Genomic DNA, 22,933 nt, shown 5'->3' with positions numbered 1-22,933 from the left:
TTCCCCCTGCCAAACAAAACACTAAGTACTCAATTCAAAACACAGGCTTCATGTTTTCTGATATCAAAATAGAGTGATTTATTTGAGACACTGAAGGACTTCAACATTTTGTCTTGGAAATAGTTGACCACACCCTGGATCAGGATGAAAAGGGATAGTAGCTGTCACAGCACTTATTACTTATTCCACACCAGACTCCTAAGTATGCCAAGTATGGCCATCAATCCTTAGCCCAATTCTCAGTCTGACACAGACAATAATGAAAAAGTTAGAAAACAATGCACCACCCATTAACATCCAACTGGGACTTAAAGAACAAAACAAAACAAAAAAACTAAAGTAAATTGGCCCTTTGAATTTTCAGAAGAATCTGAACATTTGCTGAACCCATGATTTTAAAAAAGTGCATTTCATATTGCCGTAGCTGAGGTCAACCAAAAGAGAAAGGGATACAAAAAAAAAAAAAATAAAGTTATGGCATGTTAGTTTGTAGGTACTGGCCTTTACATTTGATCCCAGGAAGCAAACTTACAATGTTGAAGCTTAGCCCTAAACACAGGCATTTTAAATCTGACCAAATCTGATCAGTGGGGAGAAACTGGTGGAACTGAACCAGGCCAGCTTTTTTTGGAGGAATCATGATTGACTCCTCCCTCTGGTCAGAATGTGCTCTGGATTTTCAATAGACTGATCAGTGGAAAGCGCCGAAGAGAAACGATACTAATATTAGTCAAGCTGTAGTAAGGGAACAAAGGTAATGAGATGCACATTTCTCAAAGAGCCTTTGATGATAAAACACATCTGTCTTGATTACAGTTTTTTCACAGAAAAAAAAAAAACTTGATGCATTGGATAGGATTCTAAAGCTGAGAAAGACTGCATTTAAAACAAGCTGATGAGACATGCGCTTCATTGAAAAAGAGATCTTGTCACGCATCATCAGTAAAGATGTGTCAGCTCTAGTCAGTAATAAGCCCCTACTGGATGGCAATAAAGTGTACTGTATATAAACACATATACACAGTATATAAGTCTGTGTATTAATCTAATTTACATAACTTTACATTCTTTAAATTTACATCCAAAAAGGGAGAAATTTGCTTTTGTAAACCACACTTTTCACATCTTGCCCACAAAATGACTTTTTCTAATAAACTGAGAAGGTTAGGATTATTACTTGGCAGGTTTTCCTTTTGCTGACCTGATTTTAAATGTGATCTAAGAACTACCTTGTAGCGGCACATTCAGTTTTGACTTGCAAAAGTTCATCTGTGAAATATACACCGTAAAAGCAAGAAGTACTTTTGAAACAAACTGTTCTCCACTGCAGAGAAGGTAAGCACCCTGTCTACAGACAAGGCCAGCACTTCAGGATTGATGTTACCTTTATCACATCCTCAACTATTTCTTTTGGACACGGAGTAACGTTTGCACAGAGGAATTCTAAAAACCAACACAACCTCTCTTATAATTTGTGGCCTTTCACAGCCAAACATGTGTCCCATTAACACTTTTTATATAAAACTCATCTTTGTGTTTCCACCCTTACAACCCTGTAACAGCTGGACCCATGGCCCGGAGGAATCTCAGCACTTCCTCATTAGAGACCCTTTAAAAAAGGATTCACCAAGGGAGTTGGATTCATTCCAGTCTCGGGGATCTCTTCACTGGCTTCCATTATGTCTCAAATAGGCATTTCATTAAAACACACATCAACAAATTGTAAGGTGCACTGAAGTCAGTTGGTCAGAAGCTGCCACAGCCATCTGTTTCAGTCCACCTTAACAGCTCAGCTCAACTGACATTATGTTTGCTGAAGTCAGAAAGTGGCCATTCGCCGCCTATTCCAGGATTCATCAAGGTCCCAAGTTAGCTATTTCCGGAGATCAAGAACACATACCTAGAAGGTAGAGAATTGGTATAGGTAAGTAAATAAAAAAGGCCCGTTTTTCCTTCTTACTGTTTAACTAGTTATGAGTTTTGGTATTTATATAAGAAAATTTAGGAACTGCACTTGTATTAAAGTTTTATATATGTATATATTTTGGAACTACCAAAGAGTCATCACAATGGCAATTACTTACTGAACCATCTGATGCACTGGCACCAACTTTGTCCCCAGTGCTGTTCCAGCACACCTCGAAAATACCACCAGTACCCCTGTAGCTGTGCACCAAGGCTCCAGTCTAAAACAAAAGGACAAACAATTGAAGATTTTGCAGTCAAAATAAATCTTCACATCAATATGCTGTGACTAACACTCTAAATGACACTTACTGTGGTGTTCCAAATGTGGACACACTTATCAAAGGAGCCGCTAGCTAGGTGTTTACCATCGGGGCTGAACGCCACACTGTAAACTGGTTCCTGGTGCTTGGTCAGGGTGTGAATACAAACTCCTCGCTCGACATCCCACAGTCTGACTGTCGAGTCGAAAGAGGCACTGTGTGTGGGATAAAGACAGAAGTAGTCCACAAAAATCAGACATGAGAACAGTGACAAGGTTTCTTGATCATCTGTTTGTACAAGAAAAAAATATTTATTGCTATGGCTGTAAAAATAACCAAATGTACTATTTTGCATAGGACCTGCAAGATATCATCATTTCCACTGTTTTGCAAAGCAGTAAATTAATCCAAAAAGCCCATAAAAAAAAGACAAATGACATATTTAGAAGCTAAAGATCATATTAATCTGTGTTTTTGTTAAAATCAGAATATATTGTCCAACTCATCCTTAAAATGCTAGCACATAAGACTCCGAAACATAAAACATCTTGGAAAAATCATTAATCATTGCTTTGTGATTTATGCTTTTGAAATAAACGGAAAATTCTCAAAAAGGGAGTGAACCTCTCTCTGTGGCCTTAAAATAGAGACACTAAAAAGCAATTGAGGATTCAAAGTGTGAATCCCTTGCACTAGGCAACAAGTGAAAGTTAATCACTCTGCAGGAAACAAAATTAAACATGTAAGGCATACATACGGTTTAATGGTGGCATTTACTTGTGATTTTTGTGAACTGATGAAGATGCTTCCAAGCTGTGTCGGAGTGTGAATTATAGCCATGTATGCTGGGTTGTCAGTAAGGAATGTAAATTCCTGTGGTATTTGAACTAGAATATTTACACACGTGTGCCCATCTGGGGCAGAGTGTGAGGCTGTGAGCCTCTGACAGTTATAATCTGTTGGATTTTGCCTGGAACAATGTGAATTCTGAATGTCAGGCTATGACTAATGTCTGCATCCTAAAACACAGAGACATGTACACCCCAAGGCCTGGACATCTCTGTGGGTGGTTACTCTCTATGGTGCTGAACGTGAGCTTTGTTTGAGTGATTTTTCACCTGGCGAGCATGATGTTGGAGTTGGGGTTGTTTGTGCCGGGGCCTGTGGGGCTCCACTTGATGGTGTAGATCTCTTTACTATGAGCCTGGAGGTCGTGAACACACATCTCCTGCTTCATACTCCAAATCTATGTGTGAAGAAATTTACAAGAGCAAAAATAAACACAATAAAAAAAAAAAAAAAAAAGTCTAAATACAAATCACTAGTCCAGATTGTTCTCTTTAGCCTCTGAAACTGATGGTGAGCCTTACCTTCAATGTCATGTCATCTGAGCAGGATGCAAGCAGCATTCCCGATGGATCCCACTTGATGGCATTAACTTCATTCTGCAAAACATCAAATGTAAGCACGACTGTCTATAGAGCAGGGGTGACCAACATGGGGGCGACCTGGTGCCCGTGGGTCCCCCAAGGACCACATGAGTAGCCCGTGGGCCTGTTCTAAAAATAGCTCACCATAGCGCCACTTACCAATGAGCTGCATTTAATTTTTTTGTTGCTATTCTTTTTTAAAATCATATTTGATAGTTATTGTGAGAAATCATTTACATGATCCGTCTCTTCTCATAGATGAATATCATTAATTTAATTGATTATTAATAATAACATAATTAAAAGGTAAATTGAGCAAATTTGTTATTTCAAAAGAGTGTATTAAACTGGTAGCCCTTCGCATTAATTGGTACCCAAGAAGTAGCTCTCAGTTTCAAAAAGGTTGGTGACCCCTGCATAGAGTCAGTATGGTGTAATAAAAGGCCTGTAGAACAACAAAGAAAAAAAAGGCATTTACTGTGTGGCCCTGGAAGGTCTTCAAAGGTCGATCGCTGCCAAGTCGACATACATGGATGCACATATCTGTGCTACAGGAGGCAAAGGTGGTGTTGTTCTGCCAGTCGACATCCAGAGCTGGTGCTGTGGAATATTTAATGCAAAGGTCCTTATATGTTAAAAGGGTTGTGAGACTTGCCCACGGTACAATCCTCACTGATAAGGAAACATTTGCATCCTACTAATTATCTGCCACAAAAACTTTTTACCGTTCTGGATACATAGTGAACTCAGTTTACCTGAGTGAAATGGGAACTGCTGCTTGGCTTCTCCTGTGTGTGCATCCCAAATGATTGTCGTCTGAAAAATGATAAGAGAAACGTGCACAAACACATAACTATAAACAATGTGACACATTAAAAAACTCTTTAAAGAACACAAATCAGTGCTTAGGGAAGTTCATATCTTATACCTTATCTACACCAGCACTGAGAATCGAGTTCCCCTTCTTGTTCCACTTGAGTGCAAATATGGGTCCTTTGTGCTGCCCCAAGGTACTTGCCAGATTTCCTAATAAATAACAGCCATAACAGTTTCTTATAGAAAAGATGCTTGTTACAGAGATTGCGCCTCACTCACATTAACAATGACATAAAACCAGTGACCACAGAAACAACACCATGCTGAAATGGAGTACGTACCATCCTTTGTCCATATCCTGGCAAATCCATCATATGAGCCCGTTGCCAGGAGAGTCCCGTCGCTCTATTGGAGGGAAAGAGTAAAGCATTAATTAACCATCCTCAGCTGCAAAGTCTGCACAGACGCATCGCAAAGGAGGAGAGTTTTGGATGGATGACTGGGGAGACCTACATTCCAGTCTAGTGAGGTGACGTCTTTGTTGCTAGGGACATCCTGGCCACCTTCTCGGATACAGTGGCGCAGCACCAGCTGGGTGGAGTTTGAGTTATTATTCTCGTTTAGGTTCCAAATCCTGGCGGTGGAGTCTCCCGAGCTAAACAGAATACCAACACAGCAGGAGGGAGGCAAAAAGATTGTTGGAATATAAGCTGTCAGTGAAGGTTATTATGAAGCCATTTATCATACAAAATAAAAGCCAAAAGTGTGCATGCAATATCCTGTATCAACTGTGATCTACCTCAGTTGGGACACTCACCCTGAGGCTAGGAGATCACTGACAGGATTCCAGGCACAGATGAACACTTCAGACTCATGGCCTCTGAGCACTGTGGCTTTATTGGCTTGTATTTCAATGTCTACATCCATCTCCATGGGCTCGCTGTGGTTATCTGAGAGGAGTGGGTACATCAACAGATTGACAGATACACCCACACACACACACACGGAGACACTTGTTAGGAACCTTTGGAGAATAAATAAATGCATTTGTACTTAATGAACTGTTATCTAAGGAGGTGAAGGCCTTTCAATTACAGTAAAGGAGCTAATATTGATAATAGTAACAAGCTTCAACTGATTCGCCAGCTGACTTCCAGATACTACTGTATTTATACTGATATATATGTATATATTTTTTTTATTTAAATTCTTTTCAGATTAAAATTTTTGATCAATTTAGATCACTTAGTAGAGATCTGTTTCACTTTCACATCTTTAACACTTCTTAAAGTCTTTTCTCTAATTTTTTTTCAAAACAGCAAATCATTGTTTTTTATTTAATAACACCCGATTATGATTCAATGTTCTTAAAAAAAAAAGAAAAAGAAAAAAAAGACACCAGCTCTTTTTTTTTACAAGAAGAGAGCAGTAACCTGACCTGATCTGATTGTGTTCTATATACTATTCTGAGTATGGCTAAAACATAACGCTACATAACTGAGGTTAATGTGCATGTCAAGATTCTAAAATGACACATAATGTTGATGCCCTGACAGAAAACCGAAATAAAATAAAGTTACAGTTGTATTTTTAAAACTTTATTACAATTGTAATAAAAACACTCAAAGCCCTAAAGGGGACCCTAGGGTCTCTCGCCTAGGGTACCAAAATCTTCAGAAACTGCTTTGACTGGGTTGATCATTTCTGACATTTCTAGCAGCTAATCATTTCTGGCACCAAAGAAACTCCTGAATACCATGTCACTGAATTCTTAACCCACTTCACATAAGTGAAATGCAGATGTAAAAGTATTTTCATGATTACTGTAGCAGGTGTATGTTCAGTTATCAAAAATGAAGACATTTAAAATTACTAGTAGACATTTTTGTCCTCGCTGTGCTAATCTGGTTTAAACAAACAGAAACAAAACATAGTGACTACTACTAATAATAGAAAACATTTAATTCCTTTAGCTTAATTATAGACCCTTTTTGTATTTTAGTTATAAACTGCAGGTCTAACAACCTACATGAAAGAGAGATGTGTTGAGATGTTTTTAATCCTTCTGAAGGAGATGACTAAACTCTTAGCACTTTTCTTTTATCCCCCTGATTACCATTTTATCATGTAATTACCCAGATAAAGTTCCTACTGTGAGAATAACCTCTCATTTAGGTGATTCAACTTACTCATGTTGTGAGTGCCATTCTCCTCCCCATTTACAGTGGCTTCTCCATTCTTTGGTGCATTAGCCTGGTTTCCAGAGGTTGATGCTGCCACTGCACTGGCAGCCTGCTGCTGGGCTAACTTGTCACGGAAAGCCTGCTGCCGCATCTGCACCACATCTGGCATCACTGCGTCAATGAGCGACAGCGATTCAATTGGCCGACCATCAAAGACTGTACCATCCTGTCAGGACAACAGCAAGGAAATAACATAAATAACATACCGTGGGGTATTTCGATTTGATTAGTGACATGCCTAATGTTTCTTAATAAAGATCAGTTGAACAGGTGAAGAGTGTTCACTTACTGACATTCCCCTCTGAATGTTCTGCAGCATTGCTTCCAGAATACAGATGGGGGAAAATGTGGAAACCGACAGGTAGCCCTGTGTGTTATGCTGTAGCTCTAAATCTGTCTTTGTATCATCTGTGGGAGTCAGAAAACCATGCTCTCACCTCATTGATGCTAATTTCTGCCTCCACATACTGAAGTCCTTTCTGCAGAATGGAGATGAGGGCTGCAGGGGGCACTAGTGTTCCATTGATGTTGGACTGGCTGATGTGGCTCTCAATGCCAAAGGTGAATGCCGAGTGGGAAAAACCTAAAAACAAAACATTCATTAATGGAAGAAGGTAAAGCACGATGTGCAAGATGTGCACCAACACTCAAAGAAAAGTCTTGCTTAACCCAAACAAAGCTAACAGTGGTTGAATAAAAAATAAACTAAAACATGACAAGTGCAACACATGCCAATGTCTATTTTGACTTCTCAGAGCTGCTGGTAGCTTGTAGATTCTGTCAGATAGCCTGAAAGCAGCTAAGCTACAATAAAAATATGTAAAAAATAGAAATAAAACATAGCTATGATTCTAACAGTATTGAACAGTAAAAATCATGTTGAACCTAAGTAGCAGGAAAATGTTTAGAGCATCTTTAATGTAAATCAAATAACAGAACCAAAGACAGACCATGCATAAAAAATGCATGCATAATAAAACAAACAGCAGCATATTAAAACAGCAGCACATTATGCGCTTTGTTTTCAGAAAGTGTTTATGCACGATGATTGCATTGTCTAGACAAGGGTCACAGTATAAGTGTTTGTAGCACATACGAGTGACACAAACCTGATTCTTGGAGATATCTGTAGACCAAGAAGTTCACCTCGTCGCTGGTAATACTCATCTTAGCCCAGTAAAAGGGAGGAGGTATTTTGGAAGGCTGGGCTCACTCCTGAAAACATAAATTTAAATACATTTAGGTCATATTCTTTTAAAGATTTAGTGATGTGGTCATGAAATTACACATTTTGAAAGACACAGACACCCCCGATCAGGATCTCATCCATTGCTGCATAGTCCCCCCCATTTTGCTACAACAGCTGGGTCATTTAACCTGTGAATGCATATAAAATAGTGACTCTGTATTTCCAGTGTCAATAAACTGACAGTTTTAGCTTCTTGGTTGCCCCCATAATCTTAGTTGTAGCTTAACTACTCTCCAAGTAAACAAGAATAACACTTTAATAGCAGAAAAGTATTTACAAAGAAAAGTAAAATATGCAGGCTTATCCAAACAAGATTTTCCCATGATGTCCAAAAATATCAACAATCAAACTAAACGTTCCTGAACTACCCATCCAAATCATCAGTGAAAAGGCTCCACTGAGAAAAACTAGCCGCAAGGTAAAACCTCCTCACTTTCTAACTGCTGATCTTAATTTCATCATACTTCCAGAATACAACACTAGGAGATGCATTTGATCCTTAAGTCATAATGATCCACTACATATTTGAATTATCCAAACACCTAAATACACAGCAATTGTCTATTTACAAAATAATACCTTCAGTTATCAATCCTTTACAGCAAAACATATATTAGAGCCTTTTGCTTCTTACAGCATTAGTGACCTGGCCAAGCATTGAGATAGAAAGAACCCGATAAAGTATTACAGATATTAAATGACAGTCTAGGATAATTATTCATAGCATTACGTTCAACAAATAGACGTGTTCGACTAAGCTTATGGTAACATTTATTTAAACAGTCTCAAAAATGAAAAACTGATGCAATAAAAATGTAATTATATCTTCAACTTCATCACATTTCTATACTGAGGCTGATGAACACTACGTGAATACTGTAGGGTTATTAAATCAATCATATAAACAAGAACTAAGGAACCTGACCTGCAAGAATACATATACACCCACAAATACAATTATACACAAATGTATTTTAAATAAGACATGAAGGACTGGTATAAGCAGGATAAGATAAGAAAAATGGCAAACATAAAAGAACTGCAACTTGATGTCACATAACTTTTTATCTACCACAGGGAGATAATGGGACAGACATTTTGGTGAGAATACAAAAAATAAAAAGGGAGTAGTATCAGGTATAAAGTCTGCATGACTGTCCAACTTTCATTCCAAACACTGTCCAGGCCCACTCAAGTTTCCTTTTGGTAGCATAGCAACAAGAGCGATCAAGCAAAATAGACAGAATGGTGTTGTCCCAACTACCAGCCGGCATACAGCCAAAGGGGTTGAACATGTTACTCAACATGAATTATTCACTTTTTCACCTTGGTATTTTCTTTCAGATGGAGTCTGCTTTTATTATACTACAGCAGACATACTAACAGCTGAGGATATAACATCTGCAACTGCTGCAGCCACTTTGTCATGATTCATTTATATTTAAAGTAACTGTAAAATTACCCCTGAAACATACAACTTTTAATTTACATTAACGAATTGCAATAAAAACGGTAAAAGCCTGGTGCCGGCCTCTGTGGCCTGCATGATGACTGTAAGCTAATTAGCTCACATATGGGACAAAGCAAAGGCTAGCCACATCAAAGGTAAACACCGCACTACAGCTACATACCACACAACTGGAAACATAATTATTAAACATCCTGGAGGGCTCAGGTCCCATCGGTGCAGGGCAGCAGCAATAATCCCTCTATCTGATGGGCCCGTGGTTCCATCATCCATTATACAACTCCCTTGGCATCAAGTCCTTCTTTGGCCAAATGATGTGTTTTCCAGGAAACCAGACAAAATGCTAACCTCTGCAATGGCTCTAAGGTCATCCACTAAAGTGAGAAGTGTAGAAATAATAATTCCACCAAAAAGAGAAAGACAAAACAAAAATAAGGCTGCTTCTACAAAAACAGCGCATCTATAGATACTGTTTATATTATAGATCTATATTTTGTATACATAGTATTTATACTGTATAAATGTTATTTATACATAACCTTGATTACTGCAGTATTACCTGAAGGTATAAGAATTTGATTGTGTATACCATTATTGATATAAAGTCTTTAAAGGAGTAAATTGATTTGTTTTAAACTAGTGTTGTAGCTTATGTTTGTGATATGATCTGCAAAGGACATTTAAAAGCTAAATGCAATAGTGGAGTAGGCTATAATTTGAACAATTAATTTCAGTTCAATGGTTGACTGTATTTATCAGAAGGGGAGTAAACAGATGTGCAACATAACCGAATAGAAGAGGAAACACATGATGGAAGGAGATAGAAAAGTAACAAGACCACCTAAAAAAAAAAAACTCAAGAAGCCGGTGTTTTTTCTGTGGTAACTATAGTCCTTGTAAAGTTTCAGTAGTGTTGGTAAGATGATTAGGTCCGCAAACAGGTTGCCTTGGATGTAGGCAGACATGAGAATAATGGCCTTTCCAGAAGCCTTTTCTAGTGTTTTCTATGAGTCAGACTAAAAGACCAGTATTTGATATGAGTCATGTAAGAATCATTTAATGAGAGTTATCGGATGCTCAAAATGCTTTCTCTATACAAGTTTTGAATGCCACATTTATTGGAAGTAACTTATCAAATTAAAAAGTGGACTTTTTCTTGAAGTACAATTGGATATAATTAAGAGACCAAAAAATATAGCTTTCGAAAGAGAAAGGGATCTGTTAACCAAAATAAAACAATCAAAGTTAAATCTGTAACAGCTAATTCTGTCAATTGACAATTCATTTAGAAAACCCAACTAAGATTTTCTACTATGCACAGTGCAACATGTTTTCTGCTACATGATTTTTATCAGACCGACTTGTTTGCATCCAGTTCTGGCCCAAATTCACTGTAGAAGAATGAAAGAGGGAACAGTATTTGTATAAAGTGTTTAGTAGACAGATTCTGCATACTTTTACTTTTTTGACAGGTATTGAATTGCTTCAAGTCATTATTCTCGAATGACTTGTGAATCACACATTAATGGCAACATGAAGAATTGAGCAGTTTATCTGTAACATGTGACAAAACTTTCGCAACAGACTCTGTATCAAAACCCAGACTAAATTTTAAAATACATTAAATAAACTTTTAGGTATGAAGCCAAAACATACTGAAACTTCTCAATATTTAAGTATTTTAATGTAAATGTATTTGGCTATAAACTCTTGACCAACGGTTCTCCCTTTGTGGTCTCTAAGAGTGAGTAACAGCTAAATAATAATTGACTGATAGTGGTTAAGACGGCTTTCAATATGTGTACTTTTGGCTCATTTTATTACTTTTTTCTGACAATAACCAATGTATTCTACAATTATAACGACTTTGATATTACCAACTTCAAACTGATGACTGTAAGAAAGAAAGACAAAGTAGACAAAGCGTAGACAAATAGAAACCCTACTGGGTAAATCATGAAAACCCTGCTGCAGTCATTATGTTCAAGGGGATTAATTTCAGAGGTCTGCTGCACTTTTGCAGCAGCTACTGACAATGTAAACTACACCAGCATCTTATTAAGCCTTAATCCATACTTACAGCTAGATGCATTACGCCCTAAGGCTGCCATTAAAGCAAATAATAATAATAATAATAATAATAATAATAATAATAATAATAATAATAATAATAATGAAGGTCTTTGTACTGCAACACCCTGTTGACACCATCATATCGCTCATCAATCTCAACTACAGGAATGCCCAAGCTAAATACCAACTCATTTTTCACTCACATAATTGCAACCCAAAGCATATACTTATGTAACCATCTTATTCTGAGCTGTAAGCACTGTCACCTCTGTCACGAACAGAAGATTACGACTTAGAGCATCATTTTGTTAAGTCTTTCCCATCTGGTATATTGCCATATCTAAATACAACGAAAATATCTGCAAATATTAGAAGAGTCCTGCTGAACCTTAAATCAACTCAACCAGAGCCTGTTTTTGTACAGCAAAGCTATCCACACCCTAAAAGCTTTCTAATTTTTTGAAAGTAAGTCTCACACTCGTACATTTTCCCAATAAATGGGTGTGTCCAATACAGGTAGCTACATGGAGGAGAGCAGAAATTTTTTACAGCAACTAGTATAGGTACTAAAATAAAGCAACTAAATACGTACAGCTATTGTACCTATTTTCAGGTGTTTGCATTTTCAGCAGTAACACACACCTAATGAGAGCATAGCATAAGTGCACATTATTTAAAAACAGTACAAATGTATCATATAAGGATTTAGGTTATTTTTCTTGTTCATGAAATATTTGAGTTGAAGTCACAGGTGGAAGCACATTCTAAGGATTGCATGCCAACACATTGAGACACTTTTCACATTTACCTTTGATATCATGTGAACTTAAAAACAGATGTCTAGAAAATAACATGTTGATTAGAGTGTTTATAGCAATCTGCAGATAATCTGACTATTTTATAGTATTTGTTTAGTACAGAAAGATGCATGCCTTTAAAAGTGGGCTCATAGCCAGTTTAAAATGATTTGGTGTACTTCAGTTATGCTTTTTTAAACAAGCATTCCACTGCAAATTATGTTTGGAACTTGTTACTACAGTTTCTTAAATTGGTTCTAAAAACATAATTTTTCTGTTATTTTTGCATTCAAATATTTGAGAAGTACACGACTGGCAATCTCCTGCACATGCTGGTTTGAAAAGAATGATGTTGAAACACGGCATACCAAGGACCTCATTTTCTCCTGAACAGTCACCTCCTGACAGATGTGCAAACAAGACCTGGAAACAGCAGCCATTTTCTCTTGAACTGCTCTGCTGAGTAAAACCCGCCTTTGAAGCTTCTGCTTGGGCTGCAGTCTTGAGGGGGGAGGGGAGTGAGAGTGAGAGAGTGGCAGGGGAGGTTGGTGGGAGGACACAGAAAGAACGGAGGGTGAAACGGGTGCTGGAAGATAAATAATGATCCCCACACAGGTAATCACAACAACCATTTGTGCATTATTCTTCGCCTCTCTCAATGAGTCACTTAGCGACAGCCAATGTAGGTCGGCAAACAGTGGGGGAGGGTAGCCTTCAGTCTCTAGGGGAAACACTTCTCCCACACTTCCTACTTTTAATGTTCACAAGGGGTGGCCAACTGTGTGCCAAGAGAAACAACAGTGTGCATGTTTTTATTTCAACCAAAGGATCCACCCACTGATTAACAGTGCTTAAAGTAGAGGGGGAGAACTCACATAAAAGTACCAACTGAGGTGATCAGTTGAAATAAAAACATGCTGTTGCTTTTGGCTCTTTGTGGGTGATGGCTGGCCACTTCTGTAAGCCAGTATGCCTAACCTGTTTCTTTCAGCAGTTAACATTTCAAAAGGTCATCAGTGCAAGATAAGTGGGAAGATTTAATGCAACTATAGCCACAAATATTTCTCAATGTTGTGATCCTCTCACTAATGACACCCCAATAAAAATGGGCCAAATATGGCTTAATATCTTTGCAGGAAATAATTATGGCTTCTAATCAGACAATCCAGGGCCAAAGATTCCCCCTCACACCAAGCATATTGCAACGAAATAAAAATTACAACTCACACTCTCCTGTTAACCACAGAAACCAAAGCAGTCTTACATTTTTCAACAAGAAGCTCCCATGGGCTTTTTCATATTGATGTGGATAATACTTCACGTAAATAAAAACAAAACACTGAAGTCTATCAGTGAAGTGACTCTTTTTAGAAGTCGGGGGGGGGGGGGTCAATTTGTTAACTGCTTTCAAAGAAAGAAAATCCTACAAACTGTAGTATAATTTGGTGTAAATGAGACAATTCACCAAGCCGCTTTCACACTATAGATGTAATTACTGTACAATATAACAAAATCATACAACTAATGAATACATTATTCCGAGTGAACTTCCTAAACAATACAAATATAGGAAACCTTTACTCTATATTGGAATTGTCACATTAGGTATTAGGCAGAGACAGATGTCCAATTTTTGGCATCTAAATATAAAACTACTGGATGCCTCATTAGGACTTTAATAGGTCAGGTTTGGTTTAAAACGATATGGCATGTGGTAAAACTCTATGTGATCTGCTACATATATGTAAAGGTTAGCACAACTAGGTTATAGCACCTCATTATGTTGTCCGTTTTCCTGCTTTAATGGTGTTCTCCAAATCACCTGGTTTCATGTGTGCATGTAAGCACTCCAAAAAAAAAAAAAAAACAGTTCCTGTAGGGATCGCACGTGTTTGTGCCTGTGTGGGGGTGGGTGGCAAGAAAATACTTTGTGTGGAGGAGACTGTGGGAATAAAAGAATGAAGCAGAAAAAACAGCTCCATACTTGAATAAATATAACAACCCCCTCCATTGAACGCTTTAACCTTACATTTATAAATTAGTGCATGTACAGATTTGTGCAAGAGGATTTCATTTTAGCCCATCAAAACACTAACCGAACAACTGATTACCATAAAAATTCACTGCACTATAAAGACATGTTTGTAAATTGAGGTGGTTTTAGGCCATTTCAATCTTTGTATCTTATGTACTGATTATCATGATAATCATTTGATTAGAGCCAAGAATAATGGAGAACATTGGCAGTCTTCTGGCTAAGTTGGCATCATTGAGCAACTATAACAACATCTGTATGTCAACATACACTATTTACATTTAGTCACCAGACAAATGCTTTAGTGTTGCCCAAAGACATTTTGGCCTGGGGACCAGCAGCTTTATCTTGTCATCCACCTACCTATCTTATGAGCTGCTGGCTGAACCCTGTTAGCTGTCTTCAGAGTTTACATAAGTACCAATAACAAAAAGAGAAAAAAAATGGGACTATAAAAGTTTAGCTACTTTTATCTGGTAGAGTAAAAGCATATTTCTTTATTTATTCATTCATTCAGTATGAAGAACACATTAAGTGTCCTTGAGCATGTAAAGTCAACACAAAGGGCTCGGTCTGGCAATTCTTTTTTCAGCATGATGGGGATTGCACAAAATAAGCTGTAAACACAGCGACACATCAGTGTGGGCAATACATGTGTTGCTATGGTGACCAGAAGATCTTGCTTCTCTGTCAACAGCTGCTCATGCCACCCTAAATACCCCCTACTCTCCTCGAGCTTTCCTTCCATCTGACATCAGGGCCAAACGAGCACAGCAGACAAGTGAGTTGAAATACTGATCTTCATTCAAAGCCACCCCTTGACTGCTCCTATATCTACAGTGCAATACTGATGCTACAACCAAAAAAGCATAAACATGTGCTCCCAACCGTTAGTATTCAGTTAAACAATATATAATGCCCTGTGTATATAGAGAAAAAAAAAGGTTAGCTAGTTTAAGACGTGTCACCATCATACCACAAACTACAAGAAGGAAATCAAACTATGCAGCAGCAAACATGAAACTTTCACTAGCAGTCTACAGATGGTCGTTTCGTATCCGCAGCTGTGTGCTCAAAGCCACAATTCATGGTTTTCCTGAAAATACGCACTTCTACTACGGTCTGACTGTCCAAAGCGATACACAGATAACCCAAGTGCCAGCTCAAATAACTCTTTATTATTGTGTTTCAAAACAAGCTAGACTGTTAATTTTCAAGTTCCAGGTTCTTGTAAAACAAAACTGTTTACATTTGTTTACCCACAGAACTGAGAAAACCTTTTTACTTAAACAGGTTTAGTATAAAGGATTAAAATTCATTAAGCCCATATGTGACTGGGATAGATTTTGAAAATTTCTAGGCCCATATTGGCCTTATTCATCCGAGATATTTAAATTCAGGTTTATGCTTTAAATAAAAAAAAAATTAAAAAAAAGACAAGGTTCCCAGGACATGTTCCCGATCGACATACAGTGCGGCTGTACGGACATGCAGAACCAGGTTACAGTCAGCTTTCTCAGTAAGCCTTTTTCTGTTGTTATACAGTTACATTTGTGCGCCAGGCTTCCCAAATAAGGTGGGGGAAGTCGAGGTGGAGGAGAAATCAGGTTACTATTCTGCCGCATGTATCATGTATATGCAGATTTCCAGTAATTAGGTTTCTTACGTGCAGTGTAATAGCCATAAGCCTGTTTCACACATGAACGCTGGACAGTGTCAGTAAAAAATATTTACAATGAAAAAAAATTTAGCCTTGAGTTGCATTTCACACATGTAACATGCAGGAGGAGATTGTCCAAGTGAAAAGCATCATAACGGGAGACAACCGCGACACTTTACTAGGGGGCTCTAAGGACAAAGACCAGATAATGTCGGTAAGCGCCTCACTTACATTTGTGTTGTCACATACAGCCCCTCTGGACAAAGTCAAGAGAATGTTTGGGCTATAATAGACAGGGGCAATCAGGTGAGTATTTCAAACCTTGATTACTTTCTCACTTTACGCATCTGGCCACATGGGTATAAATGTTAGATTGTCAGCATCAGAAAGTTACAGAAATGATCAGATACATCTGGCGATTGGAGAGGCCATTACGTGGTCGTTTAGACAAAACTTTCATATCCTGTTATAGTTTATATCATGTCTTTCATTTGAAGATTATCTCGTACTGTATGACATGATTCTTGCGTAGGTGGTAGTGGTGTTAGTCTAATGTGGGCACAGGTGTGGTGCTGCTAGAATACAGAGGCTGCAGTCTTACCACTTTGTTTTCTTCCAAGTGAAGAGAAATATTAGTTATAATTCATTGAAATTGCTCTAAAATTGCTTGAAGAGCTGGTCATCAGTAAAATGTATATTGTGCAATTGATCACTGTATTTATTGATTCTAAGTTATACAAAAATGTAAAGTGGTTTAATTGAGACACATTGCGAACTCATGCACTGAGTCAAAAAGCATCCGACCTTAAAAAAGGTGCCAGTAGCTTCTCACCAGATGTAGATGTGTTGCTAGCTAATGTTAACTAGTACAAAAAGAAATAAAATTTTGGGGGGTGAAAAAAGAAATACTGGCTTTAGTAAAAGGGTTCTCACTCACTCATGTTCAATTAAAAATAAACATAAACCCTTAAAAAATGAAATTAAATGGAATCATTGGGATTCAAGTAGAACCTGAATGCTAGGCACTGAATCAACTGAACATTTAACATATCCTTAAAGGCATGTGGCTTAGTCCCACTTACTTTAATTTAAACATACACTCAGGGACAGAGTCAAGGCACAACAGACAAGTTCACACAACGATAAACAGAGCCACCCAAAATCCAAAATGAATTAAAATAAATAACTAGAGCCTTGAATTACCCCGTACTTCTATGGGTGTTATTTCAGAGTAACCGCTAGTCTGCCAGTTGGCTGACAGCCCACGAACATTGTCTCTTCTGGAGGCAGAGAATGGCTCACCTCCCCCCACAGCCCATCATAAATAAATACTGCTACAGAAATATTTGGACAGCCCGATACACAGCTTTGCAGCACTGGCTGACAGGGGCTTTCTCAGGGACTTCTTTGCCCCTTTTATGAGCAGAGGATACATCTCTGTTTTGAACCGACATTCACACACAATGTACCTTCTTGTCTGTGTCTCTGTTCACAAAGTGAGATGCAGTTACATTTCAATGATTTGCAACAAATCAATATAGCACAAAATGAAGACCAAATACAAGATGGATGAATTATGACAAGTCATGCAATTCTTTCAGAAAACAGAATGAGATTTATTTGCCAAGAACCAAGTACAAGGAATTCAATGTGATCACTGAACAAAAGGCAGCTAAACAGCACTCTGTGAAGAACTGAGCTATCAGTACTAAGTAAGTGTGTCCATCTGAAGCTCAGACAAAAAGACAATTAATTGTTAACCAGGACTGATTCAAAGTGTATAAAGAATTGAGAAAACATCAAGCTATTTTATGTTTTGTTTTTTTTAACGATTTTGCCAAATGATGCTAAATATAGTGAGTAAAAGTGCAAAAGGCCATCCCTTGTCCATTTAGGGGCACTGATCTATTGTGTACCCGTGGTCTCGGTGAAACTACAAACACACAAAAATACATTAGCTTACAAGTGCTCCAAAAATAATCATGAGACCACAATCTTTGAGCTTAACGATCTTAACTGCCATAAATAAATTATTTAAATATTTTCGGTACAATACATCTGATAAAGTCCTGTAAGCTTACTGTAGTACCCCTTATGGTTTAATGAGGCGTTTTACATGTTTGTTGACAAACTGCACAAACTATAAAACAAATTCACCTCATTGTCTCCCCCCCGAAATTATGATACACAGACCACAGAACAAGATGAGAAAGATAATAATGAGTACAAAGCATTAACAAAAGTAAAAGGGGGATGTGAACACTTAATTTAAATTAGGTGTGTTGCACCTCCTTTTATCAAAAGGAGGCAGTACACTGTGCCTACTGTGGAAGCTGTGCACTGCAGCACAAAGCTGTTTTCTTGCGTTCGTCTGGTTTAGCTAACCGAGTATCTGAGGTTTTGGTTAATACGAGTGTCGCAGCATGATAGTGGGAATCTGCTGTAGCTGTACATATTTGGATGAAACAGTACCAACTAAATGTTTCCAAAATGATCAATAAAAATTTAATAAGCTATGTAAGTGACACCTGCCTGCTTCAAGTATGGATGGATTTCAGCTGTGCCATTTCTTGCACCAGTGAAGTTGATATTTAAATTCCCAGTCACTCGTCATGTACTAAAAGGTATGGACGTAAGGCTTATCTTATATAAAACCAGTAAAACCAGAGGTTGCTGTGGGGAGGCTTGAGTAACCTGTTTTATGTTTACTTAACAGCATTACAGGTTGTTTACTGTTGAAGGCTTCACGACCTGATAAAAGAAAAATGGGTCAGACTGTGTTAAGCGTTAGATGTGCCCTGTACGTTTAGTCTGATCTTCTGTTTTTTTCTCCAATGAAGCCTTGACCCTCAGAAGAATTATTTACTGTGTTTAAAATTGGATTTTGTCCGGCCAATCACCAAATGGCAATAGAGTGGTTTGGAAGCTCTGCAAGTAGCTACTTAATTTCATTTAAATTTATTTAATGTGATGTTCATTAAATTACTTTCAATCTGCAAATGGATAATATCAGTGTTTCAATATGTAAAAGAACATAAATTGTTATCAAATAGCTCATTGATAGTCAACATGGCCAACTACTGATTAAGGAAATTGCTTAAATGCACTTGCTAAACACTGCTTGGATGTGAACAGCCCTAAAATACCTTATACAACAAATCTGAATTCATCTGTCAGATTACTTCTTGAACTAACACAAGAGAATGTCAATCTGATTGTGATTTGGGATGATGTTGAATCTATTAAATTAAAAATCATCTATTAAGGCTCTAACTAAGTGAAATATGATCTATTATTTACATTTATTCATTGATTAGCTGGGAGCTGTGAGACACGCTGGGTGTGTTATGTCACAGGGACAAATCCAAACATTTGAAAAATGACAGAACCATTGAGCATATTATACAAGAAAAAGGAATGAGTGACTAATCTTAATGTCTGGGAGAACTTTTTACAGACTAAAGTGGCAAACATGCAGGCCTGACCTGTTGTGGCATGCAGCATGACAGTAATGTGTGAGCAGCTGAAGAGAACACACTGTAACAAAACATTTTGTGTAGATTCTTGCTACGTGCAGTGGAACCATCAGACATTTAAAGATCCAAGCAACGAAAACTGGTTCTGCTACGGTTTACTGTCATACAGGCATAAAAACCTTTCAGACATCATTTTATTTTCTGACTGGTGCAGTGAAGCTTTCATCATAAAGGAGGCTATAAAAAGTCTTTCAGACAATCTTGATGCACAAACATGAATATGTGGAAAAAAGTCATTATCACAGTGAAGAAATAGTCTGTAAATGTATTCACAAGTGTTATCACAAACATACGTAAAATAAAAGTACTTATTTCACAGAATTGCCAGGTGTTTAACCTATAATCTGAATAATGTCTGTATAATTCTTATAACAATCCAAATCAATAAATAATCAACAGGGTAATCATATACCCACATAATCGTCAGGTGCAGCAGTACAATTTCTGTTCTTCTTATTTGCACTACCATCTTGTTTTAAGTGGAAGTGAAAACCCTATTACATAATCACATTGTCATGAAACATTTCCTGGAAAAGAAGCGCAGACATGCGGATACCTTCTTTTGTTACATGTAAATTCATTTGACAGTTGTGATATCTCTGTTGTGATTGCATTGAGCAGCGAGTGTCATCAACCTTATGACCAGCAGTTGCTACTTAAAAAGAGGCAGCAGCAAATCAAGACTAGCCAGCATATTCTCACCAATAAGGTTCACTCCAGTACAACATCTTTGTCTAATTTTAGTAGGTAAATAACACTGACTGGTACTGTGAGCAAACAAACAATGTACAACAGACACTAGGCCAACGAGAAAATAGGGGGCATCAGTTTGGTATTAATTATTTGGGACACTGGAGTAGGATAAAATTAAGACAGCTCTCTTAACAGCAGCATGTTTTAGCTATTAATTTGATATGAATCATCCCCATGTCATGCTTTAACAGAGATAATGAACACGTTGTGCTCAGAGGCCAGGCGAGACATCTTAGCAGTGTTTGTATCCCATGATTCCCTGACCTACAGACAACAGCCAGTGCTGCCAAATGGAAGATAGAGATTTCCACAGCATTTCTGAATCCCTGTACAAAAGTCAACTGTTTATAAGGTGTTGCATGGTCACGTGAAATCAAAATGTCCTCAAGGTTTCCAAATTAGCTAGGGTTTCTTTTGATACACTAGTGTTTCTCTGGTGATTACTGATCCTGTCAGCTGTCTGTAAAGACTTCAGCCTTATAAAGTAACATGTTCATTGGAAACTGGTGGAAATGTCTACTACAGTTGAACGTCTTCCCCCTCCCCCACACATGTACTTCCTAAGTCTGCATGGTGCTATACGTTTCATTCATGTGCCACATTGAACAGAATCACTGAAACTGCACTGGTGCAACTTAATGTTGGTGGCGGATTTCTATTGTGCTACTCAGGGCAAAGCAGCTATTTCGTAATAATTCACCTGAATGGGACAAACTTCAGCCTCCAAAACTTACTGCATTTAGTGAATTAGTGTCTCAGCTCAGCCAACAACAGTGAGTGCGGTGGTGTCAGGAAAAGTGTGAGTGACTTACAGCGAGAAGGATCACGTTAAAAGACGCAAACTGGGATTTGGACACACGTGTGGACTCTATGGGTGACGAAGCTATGCCGGTAAATCAACGCCACAGTCACAAATGTCTGGAAGTCGCTATGCGAAACCCGCGCACGAACACACACGCAGAGCGAGTGCGTTATAACCAAACTCATGTAAGTCACTGGACTTTTGCTGGCTTACCTTTTACTGAGAGAGTGAACTCGTGGTGTCCGCCACCGCCACCGCTTCCTTTTCCACAAGGAGAGCCTCCAACTTCACTAGTTAAGCTAGCGACGACTTTCCTCTCATTTTGCTCCCCGTCATATTTCAAGTTCCCACTGCAGATGTGTGCGAGTAGCTGTGGGCTAACAACGCGTGTTCTCCCTGACACACTTATAAGTGGCGCTAAAGTTGGACTAAACCCGAGATCCTGTGTGTGTGTGTGTGTGTGTGTGTGCGTGCGTGTGGCTGCGGGCTGCTCGGTGGAGTTTCAGCACTCACTGAGAGCAGGAAGGCAGCAGCAGGCGCTGATCGACAGCGGGAGAGACGCAGACAGCGAATAGGAGAGAAGAGGGGGGGAGATGGAGGTGAAGGCTAAATGACCTTAAACCTGAATACTGAAAACATGAAAACGCCACGCTGCGTGGATTCCCCTATTAATCCCATAACTATTTTAGATTAAGTATATCTCACTGGCAGTCTGCTAAAATATGCCGGTTTTACGCGTCCATCAGCTACAGGCTGCTAAAATAATACACAAAAAAAGAACAGCACACGCGCTTCACGTTTCATTAAATGCATACGTATAAATGGCGCCGAACGTGGCTCGATACTGACCCACATACACATCTAGTCGCACAAGTCCCAGCGTTAAAATAGCACACTCTCCAAAACACCGCCGAAAAGTGTATTATTACTTTGATACTTCAGTACAGGCAGTACACCGAGTCTCTCATCAGGCTACAGTGCAGCGTGTTGCCCCTCCCCCACGCACGCCACTCTTTTTCGCCTGCCTGGTCGCACAGCGGTTGATTAATTCTCCTTTCGCCTTGCTCAGTCATTCAGATTTGGAAAGTAAATAACAAGTTGACATCATTACGACTCTACACTGGTGTGACACATTCCTGCAGTTACCGTACATTCGGCAATATGTGCGCAGCGCCTGTTCCGCGTTAAGACCTCGATCAAACCAGCTTTCAGTGTTACTGCACGGGAAGTTGAATATGAACATATAGGATTAAGAAACGTTAACACTTTAGTGGAAAAATAACAGCATAATTTAAGAATTTACATTTTGTTTAATTAACCATTGGATAATATGATTTCTCAAGCTTATTACTTAGACATTTATTTAATTGATTGATATTTTTTGTCATGGTCTCTGCAACATACTAACTGACCTATGTGCGTCTAGATGACATATTTTTTAAAAGATCTTTTTTTCATATTACACGTTTATTTTTGTGTGTTTGTGCGCCCACGTGTGTGTGTTGATCTGCTGTTTATTTTTGAGTATTATATTTGTTAAAATATTTTTTATGTTGCCTTTATGTTTATACGTTAAGCACTGTACACAATTTACTATTACCTATCTAGAAATCCACACACTGAAGAGAACTCAGCCTTTCCTGATTCATTTGGCAGTTGTTTTATGGAGACATTAACATCAGATATGTCTATAGTCAAGGCTAACACTGACATCACAGAGAAGTTAAAGGATATTATGTTTGACTTTTGGAAAAAGTAAGAATTTGTCCTCCCCACCTGTCTATCCCCCATGGTGCTCAGCTCCAAGTCAATTCATTCAATTTGTGGAACAGATGAATGAGCT

At 38.3% G+C, this 22,933-nt stretch overlaps 1 protein-coding gene across 3 annotated transcripts; it reads right to left on the bottom strand.

Annotated features, from left to right (window-relative positions):
* Nucleotides 1–53: 53 nt before the first annotated feature.
* Nucleotides 54–22,079, bottom strand: tbl1x (transducin beta like 1 X-linked). Of its 3 annotated transcripts, none has more exons than XM_067516915.1 (15): nt 21,940–22,079; nt 7,827–7,932; nt 7,155–7,300; nt 6,664–6,883; nt 5,292–5,424; nt 4,988–5,129; nt 4,816–4,879; nt 4,587–4,684; nt 4,414–4,474; nt 4,137–4,258; nt 3,599–3,673; nt 3,347–3,474; nt 2,278–2,443; nt 2,085–2,186; nt 54–1,900 (listed from the first exon to the last, which is right to left on the bottom strand). In XM_067516915.1, exons 2-15 carry the CDS (start codon nt 7,882–7,884, stop codon nt 1,874–1,876), a joined length of 1,542 nt encoding a protein of 513 aa, XP_067373016.1. In that variant the 5' UTR covers nt 7,885–7,932; nt 21,940–22,079; the 3' UTR covers nt 54–1,873. The 3 variants fall into 3 exon arrangements, with proteins under 3 accessions (XP_067373016.1, XP_067373015.1, XP_067373017.1); XM_067516914.1 differs by lacking the exon at nt 21,940–22,079 and adding an exon at nt 21,304–21,933; XM_067516916.1 differs by lacking the exons at nt 7,155–7,300; nt 7,827–7,932; nt 21,940–22,079 and adding an exon at nt 7,007–7,121.
* Between the last annotated feature and the right edge of the window lie 854 nt (nt 22,080–22,933).

Source organism: Channa argus, chromosome 9 (assembly GCF_033026475.1).
Source record: "Channa argus isolate prfri chromosome 9, Channa argus male v1.0, whole genome shotgun sequence".
NCBI classification, from domain to species: domain Eukaryota; kingdom Metazoa; phylum Chordata; class Actinopteri; order Anabantiformes; family Channidae; genus Channa; species Channa argus.
Note: the sequence above shows the minus strand (reverse complement) of the source record. Positions and strands in the feature narration are given on the sequence as shown.

What these genes read in the sequence shown, in the direction of transcription:
- tbl1x (XM_067516915.1), bottom strand. Translation starts at nt 7,884, where the DNA reads ATGAGTATTACCAGCGACGAGGTGAACTTCTTGGTCTACAGATATCTC. An exon ending in TCCAACATCATGCTCGCCAG is followed by an intron (nt 2,444 to 3,346) that starts GTGAAAAATCAC and finishes TCCCACACACAG; the next exon opens with TGCCTCTTTCGACTCGACAG. An exon ending in CCAGTGCATCAGATGGTTCA is followed by an intron (nt 1,901 to 2,084) that starts GTAAGTAATTGC and finishes TCTACCTTCTAG; the next exon opens with GTATGTGTTCTTGATCTCCG.